General features: G+C 31.0%; 1 protein-coding gene across 1 annotated transcript; it reads right to left on the minus strand.

Annotated features, from left to right (window-relative positions):
- Window positions 1–494: 494 nt before the first annotated feature.
- On the minus strand, window positions 495–2,403 carry LOC129953856 (putative uncharacterized protein DDB_G0286901). Its single transcript, XM_056067363.1, has one exon. It carries the CDS (start codon window positions 1,996–1,998, stop codon window positions 967–969), a length of 1,032 nt encoding a protein of 343 aa, XP_055923338.1. The 5' UTR covers window positions 1,999–2,403; the 3' UTR covers window positions 495–966.
- Between the last annotated feature and the right edge of the window lie 9,240 nt (window positions 2,404–11,643).

Below are 11,643 nucleotides of genomic sequence, written 5' to 3' on the forward strand. Positions count from 1 at the left end.
CTAAGTGATTTAATTCTACTTGTGACATTAGATCATTAATATTTTCTGATTGTGCATCTATTCTGCAATAATTTATTTCTTCCTTATTCTTATTTACTTTTTCATTAAGTATTTCTGTCTTTTCGTTATTTTCGTTATTTTCATAGTTTATTTGCGGCTTTTTGCCTGTCCTTTTGAACTTAGGTTTTTTACCTTTAATATTCTTCTTAGTTTTATCTGGCTGTTTGCCTATCTTTTTTGTTTCATTTTCTCTTTCTTTTCCTTTTACCTCATCATATTTATTTGGTTGCATATTAGGAAACTGGTCAACTGCTAAGTTGACATCTAGAGATTCTTCTGCTGCTAAGCAAATATCTTTCTCTGGACCGTAAAGCCGTTTGGCTTTTAAAGGTTGTCGAACTCTAAAAGTTAGAGGGTGGTTTGTTTTGTTTTTCAACGTTAACTTTGCCAACCATTTCTTAGAACAGTATACGTCGTCTAAGACTTCAACATTACCTAAGTTTCGTTCTAATATTTGTATGTTACCACGTTTTTTATCTACGGGGATTTCAACGCAAATAATCTGCCTTGGTTCTAACTCATATTCATATGTCCTTACTATTGGTTTAAATTCCATTTTTAATTTAAAATGTCCTCTTTTAAGTTCTCCTTTCCCATAATCTACAATTATTTTGTGTTCACTAAGTATATCGTTTCCGATTATCCCGTCGAAATAATCATGAAATTTATGCAAATAAAATGTTACTACTGGGTAATCTAACCCGAATTCTTCGAATAAAGTCATTTCAACTTTTTGATTAATTGTTGTGTTACCACTAAAAGATTTTGCTACTCTAGGTTCTATATCTATAATTTTTCTCTTATTTATACCTTCTGGACTAAGTATGGAACTTGAAGATCCAGTATCTACTAACATTTTTAAATTCTTATTTTCGTTTACTTTTACTTCTACATACGGTAACGTACTTAATCCGAGGCTTCTGGCCGAAAATTTTCCTGACAATAGACCTCATTTGGTCTAAAATTTCTATTATTCTGGTTTCTATTCAAACCCCTTTGAATAGTAGATGGGTTTGGATCAACATCCATTGGTTCGCCCCCGTTAACTGTTCTCTGTTGTCCAGAATTATTATTCCTATACCTAAAAGAATTATTTTCGAAATTGTTTCTATTATTAAAATTATTGTTGAAATTGTTATTTCTATTTGAATTATTATTGTTAAAATTATTATTTCTATTCGTGTTATTATTGTAATTATTGTTTCTGTTCATGTTATTATTGTCGTTGTTTCTATTCCAAAAATCATTATTGTTATTGTTTCGGTTTTGGTAATAATTATTTGAATTTCCATTGTTGTACCTATTTTGATAGTTATTATTATTGTTATTGTTATAATTATTTCTGTTGACCCGTTGTTGGTTATTATTAAAATTTATTGTAGACGATCTACTAGCTTCTGCTAAACTAAGTGTAATTTCGTACGCTTCTTCTAAAGTGTCCGGATCTCTGGACATAACTATTGTTCTAAAAGGATCCCTTAAGCCTTTTACGAAGGTTTCCAAACCTTCTTTAATATTTCTTCGTATCATTCTATTACGTATTTCTAAATTGTCTTCGTTTTGTCTGACTCGTGCGTTAAGCGTTGTGATGATATCTAAAATATCATCGTAAAACTTAGACAAGCTACTAGTTTGTCTTATCAAACTTAATTGATTATAGAGAGTTCTTTCATCCCTGTGATCTTGAAAATGTCTATAAAGTATGTCTTTAATTCCATCCCAGGTATCTGGATTGCCGTAGAGGCGTAATCTATCTGAAGCTTTACCTTTGATCTTGTTTCTAAGAACTTGCAACCACAATTGCAATGGTGCGTTTTCTATTGTGCTCAGTGCATTCCACACCAAATTCGCGGATCTCACGAATTCTTCCAATTCTGTTGGTTTACCAGTAAATTCTGGTAAAGTTTTGAGTAGATCTGGGGTTTTTAAGAAATTCATTTTGTTTTATTTTTTTTTTTTGTAGGTAGGTATTCTTATTATTTATTTATCTTCTTTTCTTTTATACTAGACAAACACTGTGGTAAACTGATATACTTAATACGGATTATTGCATAAAAATAATATTATATAATTTTTTTTTTTTTTTTTTAATATGAACAAAAATTTGTATTTATCATAATTCTTACTTTACTTATTCATAACTGTCTGCTACTTTAAAGTTGATTGATTTACAGTTGATCTATAGCTGATTTATAGTTGATTTACAGCTGATTTAAAGTTGATTTTAGTTGATTTACAGTTGATTTACAGTTGATTTAAAGTTGATTTAAAGTTGGTCTATAGTTGATTAGATGATTTATAGTTGATTTACAGTTGATTTTTCACGTTACTGTCTTTTTTTTTTTATTTTTTTTTTTTTTACTAGGTACTGTCAGTAGTTCTATTATTATTATTTTTTTTTTTTTATAATCTCTTATTTTTTTCTTTCTTTTTTTTTTATTAGTTAGGTATTTATTATCACTAAAATTTTCCTTTCATTTTGTTTTGTCACTAACAATTTTCTTTCTTCTTTTTTTTTTTTCTAATTATTTTCACTGCTTATCGTAAAATTTCCTTTTTTTTTTTATTTTTACTTCTTTAATTTATTTATTTATTCCTTCAATTTTAATTTTTTTTTTAATGCACTATTATTTTATTAGTATAGTAGTAAAATTTATTTTACATTTTTACTTTTTAATTTTATTTTTCACTTTTCATTATTAATATTTCTTTTTTTTGTATTTATTTTTATTTATTTTTTTTTTATTATTATTTCCCACTTTTTATGTTAGTTTTGGTCTATTCACTTTTATTTTCGGTTTATTCACTTTTCGTTTTTCCGTTCGGTTTTAAGGAGCCCGTTTCCGACTGCGCCAGTTATGTCTTTAATTACCCGCTAAGGTAAAAAAAACCATTTATACTCCCGTCCACTCGGGAGTTTCAAATAATAAAAAACACAACACGAAATTTTTTTATTTAGTCTTTTAGACTTTTTATTTAAACTTTATAAATTTTTACGCGGAGACAATTATTTCTTAATTACAGTTTTAAAGATTAATTTATTGAAGCTTCTGGTCCCTTACCGTGGGTCGGGGGAAACCATAGGCTTATACGAAGTTATGAATGAAATAGACGACTCATCGACTGTTACAGGCTTATTTATAACCAACCGATCATCCCCATTCTAATATTCTGATATACGATCAATACATGATCTAACGGGAATGATGGTGACACAATCGATAAGATGTGCGAATCAGCACATTTATGTTTACAGCGAGTAATTGTTTATGTTACTCGCTGGGAAGAATTTTTATCTGTTTAAGATTTTTGTCACTGGTCATTGACGGAAGTTATTGTTTATATTGGACGGCGCCGATAGCTCTATGGCTATATCCGTCCATCACGTTAAGTGATATTGTAGGTATGGTGGTGGTGTATGTCTGTGACATAACTATATAATTAAAACTGAAATTTAAAACAAAGTTGAAAAGAAAATATTTAAGTTGCTAGTCGAGCTAACGGCGAAGCCAAAGCTTATAAATTCAAATACAATGCTTACTTAAATGTTTCTCGAAATACCTAAACCAAATAAAAATGCAGCATTCATATTTGACACCAATTTTTAAGTCAGACTCGAAAAATGAGTTAAGTCATTATCGTCCAATTTGTAAGATTTTTACAATTCCAAAGTTGTTTGAAAAATTGATGTGATGGAACTTATACAGATTTTTCGAAAGCTTTCGATAGTGTTTATGATAATTTAATTCTTTTATCGAATTTGTCAAATTTTGGTTTCCATTCAACGTTTTATAATAAATTCAGTCCATTTATAAAATTGTCAAAATCAACAGATATTATATCAGAACTTGTGGTGGTAATGTCAGGTGCTCCCCCAAGGAAGCGTTTTTTCACCTTTACTATTGTTCATATTTATAAATGATATTCCCACTTAAGCATTCCAAATGCTAAGAAAAGATAATGCCAACGATCTGATATTTCTCTTCTTCAGCATGAATTAAGTAGTTTATTTGATTGGTCTACCCAAAGCGATCTTCCTCTTAACGTTGATTCCTAATTGCCATAGTATGAGATGTTTCCTACTAGGTTTTCATTATTTAGAAGTTCGTCGGTCATATTTTTAATTAATGTTCGTTACAGATATTATTAGGTGTTAATAAGATCAATTGTCACTATTTGTGAAATTGTAAGTACCTATTAGTGAATTTCAGTCTCTCAATCTTTTGTAATTGCTTTTAACAGGGTCTATAATAAGCGTTTTTGGATTAACTATGTTTCTTACGAGAAACAATTTAAAACAAAAATTGTTGTTTTGTATTGAATTAATTGTTATACTTATTTTTCTATGTAGTCTGTAAAAGATTAAAACTCTGTTTGATAAAATAAATACATACAAAAAAAGAAAATTGGCTTGGCACCCTTAACAAAAATCCTAAACTCTCTACCATTTTGTCTTACAATAGACCTTATAAGTCACTAAATATTTTTGTGTTTAATGCTTAAAACGAAATACACACATTATGCATATAACGTATTTAATAAACAATTAGTAATTGCCTTAAGAAAATAACTAAACAAACCAGATATAGAGATCAAACTCTTACCTTGTTCGTTAGGGCGTATACGCAATTTTTTGTTTTAACATACATATGTATAAAAATATAACTCAAGGGTTTTTCTATAAGAGCGGGTAGATGTTGAAATGGAATACGACAAGCTGTGTGATAGGTATTATCAAAATTATTTTTATTTTTATTCAAAGACCTATCCAGCTAATTTTTCGTCTCATATCCCTATAATTGTCTTTTGCAAATTAGAAAATCTATTACTAAATCTACAAACAACCGGAAATGATAAATTAAAATGGAAAGAAAGACATGCAAATAGATATAAAATTAAACTTAATCATCAGCTGGTTGCGATGCCAAGTGTGACATCTGACTCTATAGATTCTATAACTGACATAGTTTCTTCAGTGATTATTGAAACAAATATTTTTTTGTTTTCCAACTCCAGCACCAAAGACATACGTTTATCAAATTTACAGAAATCATAAAATAAGTCCTACTTTCTTTGTTAATTCAGTAAGGAATTCCATATCGAAAAAGACCTCATGTTTTTTATCTTGGCAACACTAAAACCAAATGGAAATCCGTTTTCTTAAATCCCCAAGGGAATAACTTTTAATATCACTTTTTTTTCTCATTTTTCTTTCTCTCCTCATTTTCTTCTTCTTCCTCTTTTTTGTGAAAATTTACAAGATAATAGAAAACCCAAAAAAGATCTACAAAAGGTGAAGAGGAAAGAAATTATATAATGCCCTCAAGTAGGAGCCGGCGTCACCACCGCCGCCGCCGCCACCGCTTACGCCACCACAACCGACACCATTGCGAATGTGATAGGAAAGGACATATACAACAAAAAATGAAAATAGATATAAGTAGATCCTTGAGAAACTTATGAATGTTTCCTTCTGCCTAGGAGTAATAATCCTGAATAATGGCGGCTTTTCAAATTCTCGTTTTGTTAACATAAGCTGTTAAGCAAATAGACAAGTTAACAACAACATTATAAGAAAAATGAAAAAAAAAACAAAACAGCAAGGACTCCCACAGAGTATCAAGGCTCAGCGTCAGCAGCAAACGATATACAACATAGCAGCGAGCGAAAGTGAAGAAATAGATTTAACAAAAAAAAAATAATAATAATAATAATAATAACAGCTCAAGGAACCGGGAAATGAAAATGCTATAAGAAACGATACTCAAAAAGCAAATAAGGATACTTGAGACTTGACGCACTTTAATTATTGATGAACACCATTCATATTTATGTATTTATATCTTTTATTTTCATTTTTATTTTGGTCTTTTTCATTTTGATGATGTTGGTTTGAGCTTATGTTTATGATTGTTAATATTGGCAGCACATTTTAGTGTGAATATATATAAATTTCTTGCTCCATAAAATGAAATCTTCTTTTTTGTTGTTGTTGCGCCTTGGAAGTGGAGAATAAAAAAAAAGGACATCATGAATTTAAAGTGAGCTGGAAAGCAATTTTTAAAGTAAAAGATATGAGGTTTTCTTGAAATGAGAATTTTAAATATTTACAAATACAAGCTACATACGAGTATATGCAAAGGCGTAGGGCTTAAACTTTACAACATTAGAATTTGGTGTTTTCAGATAGGATCGACATATTAATGATTATGTATTCATTTTCAAATTTACTTTAAAAGGTCGTGGGGTCCTGAGAGAGTATTTTTGTGTGACTCTAGTCAGCTGGTTTTTTTTTATAAAATTTGAAGGAACCTTAGAAAAGTGCGTGTTTCTAACTGAATAGAAATCATGACCACGGCCTTGAGCAAGGACTTCATTTAAGCTGATATCAAATCGATGCATTCCATAATCATAAAATATAACATATACATTCGTAGGAAAAACAAACATTAAAGTTTATAAAACATAGTCTGGGGTTCAACTCAAACTGATAACGTTTTTATTTGTGCCCTTAAGAATTTAGACTTTAACTTTAAACGCCTCTAAAACACAATCAGGAATAGATGACAAACAACAATTCGATGTATTCTTATCATTTGCTTTAAATGTAAGCAGTATATCAATTCTTTATTTAACTAAAGGTATTATCCGTGGTATGATGGTTAGTGCGTTGGACTGTCATGCAAGGGGTCTTGGGTTCAATCCCTACCTGTGCCACTTTAATAATAAAAAAAAATAATTTTCGCGGGTATTGCCTATTGCGAGGAATTGACAAATCCTTAAAGAGTAATTCTTGTCATGAAAAAGTGCTTTCTCAAACTTGCCGTTCAGATTCGGCCTAAAATTGTAGGTCCCTTCCATTCCTGACAACAGTACTCGCACACATGAATGGTAGAGAGTTGTAAGTCACTAGGCCCTAGTTCTGAACGGACTGTTGCGCCACCCAATTTATTTTTTCTTATTATAACCTCACTGTGAAACTTTTCTACTTACGTAAGGTGGAGTATAAACTTAAGACTTACAAACTTCTGCATTTAACTCTTTCCCCTACTAAATGAAATCCAGTTGCGTACTCAAAGTTGAGGAACTTGACTTTCACGCACGTATGGGCTGTCCTGTCAGGGTGGATTTGAAGACTGTCTGGATATTAGTTTAAATGTACTCTACATAGAAAGTCATCTCATATCTTTCGGTGTACTTCCATACTGTTTTAAACGTAACACCTTTGTTGGCTCTAAGTGAAACTCAAGTAAGTGAAGATTATCATCCTGTTAATGGGTAAGGCTTGGTGCCAATATTCTATGCCTAGAATGGCATTGCCATACATATTAGGCATACATATTCATTTGATGTAAAAAATAATAAGTCCCCAGGAATTGATGGCATTCCTCTTTAGAATTGAAGCAATATCTTCTTTCTTTTAACAACAACTTGTACGATTCCGCTTGCATTCCCACGAGCTCTAATAAAGCTTTTATATTTTCAACATTTAAGAAAGGTGATGCTAGTTTGCCTGAAAATTACAGAAGTATTTAAATATTAAATTCTATTAGAAAAGTATTTGTCTTAATCCTATAGAAAAGATTTATCACTTGGGTAGAATTAAACAATCGTTTGAGTATGTTTCAAGCTGGTTTCCAGAGGGCTTCTCAACGGTTGATTATACTTTTGCTTTATCAAGTATTACTAACAAATGTATCCAAAAGAAAATGGATGCTTGCTTTATCGACTAATAAGCTGAATTTCATACCGTCAATCGACAAGCTCTCATTTACAAAAAGGCTTCACTTAATATATCTCGAAAACTTTTAAATATCTACCAAAAATTTGTATGTAGAACTTATGCTACAGTTTGGGAAGGGCCAAGGTTTTAAATTGGTTTCAAAGTAATGCAGGTGTTCCTCAAGGATGTATCCTCAGCCCAATCTTGTTTGCCCTCTACATTGATTATATTTCAGATGATTTACACGGTGATGTTTGTTTTTCTGATACTCGTATAAAAGTAATTCTTCACGCCGATGACTTGGTTATGCTTGCGGAGAACCCATCTTCTCTCCAGCTACAAATCAATGGGGGCCAAATTTACTGCAATATCTGGAACCTTACAATGGACTCAGAGAAAACAAAGATAATATGGTATTTGAAGCACGGAGTTGAAGAATGTTGAGAGAAGAAAGGTGGTTTCTTAACAACCAGCCTATTGAAATAGCACAGGAATTCAAATATCTAGGAGTGTTGATTTCTGCTAACGGTAACTTCAATAACCATGTTCAGTGTAAAGAAGCTAAAGTAGCTCTTGACATAATGTGTCCAACTTTTTTCTCAAACAAAAACATAAACTTAGGATCTAAATACCGAGTTTCCCAAGCAGCCATTAACACTTCCTTGTCTTTCGGTATTCAAGTTTTTATTCACACCTATTTTGAAGAATTTGAGTTAATACAACGCCTGTTTTTCAAAAGGTTATTTCGGTTACCTAATTCGACTCCAACCTATGCAATTCATGTTGAGTCTGGAAATGCGCCGATTTATATTAAAAATTTTAAATTGCATGCACATTTTCTAACAAGAGTAATGAGTGACCCAAGTTCGAATCTTAACACTTCTATCATGAAGGTTCTTTTGCTATTAGAAGCATCGCCATTTAAGGAATGGACTCAACTTGACCGATTGCATAATGTTTCTCTTGAATTGAATGAGTTTAACATAGATAACTGGCACGATATCTTTTCAAATGTTATCGCAAAAGTCAATGAAAATATATATCTTCAACATCTAAATAGAGCATCATCATCGTTAACAAGAGAAATATATAGAAATCTAAGCTACTCCCGAAAACCTAATGCGATAAATTATTTCAATAATGGACTTTCTGCGAGAGCTATAGGTACAATTTTTAGAGCAAGCGTTGAAATATTGAACTTGAATTATATCTACCTCTCCTTTGCAATTATTGTAACGATATTACCATTTCATAGCTATTTTTCCGATGCTTTAAATTATCGCAGAAGCTTTTCAACCTTTAATTTTTTTTTAATTCCGTTAGGTTATTTTCTGACAGACGACAACCTTGCCAAGTTCATATATTATTTTGATTTCATTTATCGAAGCTCTAATCTAAACAAAGCGTAAACTTCTCGTATGATTGATGCTCTGTCTGATTCCATCCAAAGAATTATTTCGCGCTATCCCCACGCCGAATGAATTGTTACGAGCTTTAACATTTGGGTCAGACAACACTGGATTAGTGTGAAAGGTCGAGCAGAAAACACTCTTGACTTGTTTCTTCCCTCTGACCATAGTATACTATTACTGTTCTATGTCCTCTGTGAAAACCTTGCTTACGTTGTTTTAAAACTAACCCAACTACCGGAAAAAAATCAAACAAGCCAGGAAGATTTTTGACACCCATATTCTATGACATTAATTTTCCATGAAGAAAACTAACAGCAAAAAATACTGCAATAGTCGAAAGGCAGTCAAATCTTTTGGTCATTCGTACCAAAAATGAAGAATTTTTCCTCTTTTTTAATTCTTAAGCTTGTTGCCAATGACACTCAATTTATTAGCTGTTTAGAGGGAGATAATCTCTTTGCTTGGCAGTTGGCCGCCAATTCAACGCTACCAATGCGTGTTATTACTCCACCTTGAGCTTGCTTGTGATTATATATAATATTAATATTATTTTACATTCGTACTGTGACAAGAGTCCTATAAGAGATCTCAACATGCAAGTTATCGCGTGTACTGCCACACGATTTAAAAAAAACACAATTTGTTTCGTGGTTGACTAAAAAGTGAAGCTTTATTTTATTTCTCTCCTATATTTATAATAATACAATATTTCCAATAATTGCTTAATTAACAAAATATAAATTATTGCTTAATTAACAAAAAACAAATAATTTCTTGGTTTCCAAGAAATGTAAAGTATTTTACTTATTGGTTTTATATTTGCTAAATTGACAAAATTATAATACAATAATTGATTAGTAATATTATTTAAAGTTAACAAAATAGAGGTAATTGCTTAATTAACAAAAATAGAAATAATATTTTGCTTTCAACAATTCTTGGAATTGGATTGGGAATAGGTGGGCGATAAGGTGCAAGGTGTCGTGTTAACTCCCCCTTTCTTAAGTATCTGCGTCTCGCAGATTAGGTTTTAATTTTTAACTGGTTCTAGTGTTGGAATTTGGGTGGAAATTGAGTTGAGTGAGTCAAAATTGAGTTTTACTGGATTAAATTGAGGAATAATGAGTTTTTTCTTATGTTTTAATTGTCGTCTTATGAAAATGAACAAAACTAAGTTAATTACCACACTGATAAAAAGAATAGTTAAATCTGAACCTAAGAATAATCCAGTGTTTGCAGATATATACGAAAGTTTCTCTACATTATCTAAATGTAGCTTATGCAAATATTGTAGGTCGAGTCTTATTTGACCTTCCGTAAGGTTATCTTGAAGCAGTGGAGGAATTATGTGATATACTTTATTTTCCCTATTTATATATTTAACATTATTAACTTCTATAGATTCGTTAAAGAAATTAATTATATAAGTACCGTTGAGGTTTCGAAAATGTCGACTTGTAATGTTGCCAATAAAATTAGTAAGAAATAATGTACTTTCATTAATTAATTCTATTATTGGTCTATTTTCAAAGTTAACATCGCATTTTGCTTGTTCACCATTAAAGAGTTTTAGTCCACAGTCGTCTGAAGCTAATTTTTGAAGTTGAGATCTACTGCAAAGCGTGGTTTCTTCGATTTCTTTGCACTTTCCTGTTATACCATATTTAATGTGTTGTGAAATGAATAGATTTAAAAAACTAAGATGTACCTTTTTATTATTTTTTACTGTTGGTCTAACAATAATGTTATTAAAAATTGTATCTTCAGTTTGAGGCAAGCAAATAACGTAAAGTAGAATAGAATTTTTAACAAGCATCATAGGTTCAGCATATTCTATAGCCTGAAGCTCATTTTTAAATGGAAGTGTCTCTATTTTCGAAAGAATATCTGAAATTTCGACTTTGTTGAATAAATTCGAATTTACAATTCCTTTTTTTTGCAAATTGCGCTGCCAAAACTATTTCTCCTACTTCATCTTTTAGAAGGCTAAGTTTGTTATAGACAATTTGTTCGTATTTCTCGGTATGATTCACATTAATTTTGTCAATTATTTTATTATATTTATCAATAAGAGTGTCAGTTACTTCACTTAAATATTGATTTAAGTGGTACTGCTTATTGCTGTTGTTAGCTAGCTTGTTATTTTGAGAAACAATAGTATCCCAGTCCGTTGCATCTGGATTACCAGCCAGCCATTTCCAAGCGGATCCTATCCAGTTTATTGATCGTTTTTCTCTCTTTGATCTCGTACTTTGGAGTTGTTCTAAGAACATTTCAATTTTTGATTGTTGGAGTTCTAGCTGTGGTAGGTATGCGCTTGTTGTGGGTACATAATGTTTTATATCCATTCTGATGTCACTTAGGATTTCTTCATAAGTAGTTAAATTTATAAGATGAATGATTTTATAACTTCCATTTATAATTCTTCCATTTCCTTGCTTAATTGCT

Source organism: Eupeodes corollae, chromosome 1 (assembly GCF_945859685.1).
Source record: "Eupeodes corollae chromosome 1, idEupCoro1.1, whole genome shotgun sequence".
In the NCBI taxonomy this organism is placed as follows: Eukaryota; Metazoa; Arthropoda; class Insecta; order Diptera; family Syrphidae; genus Eupeodes; species Eupeodes corollae.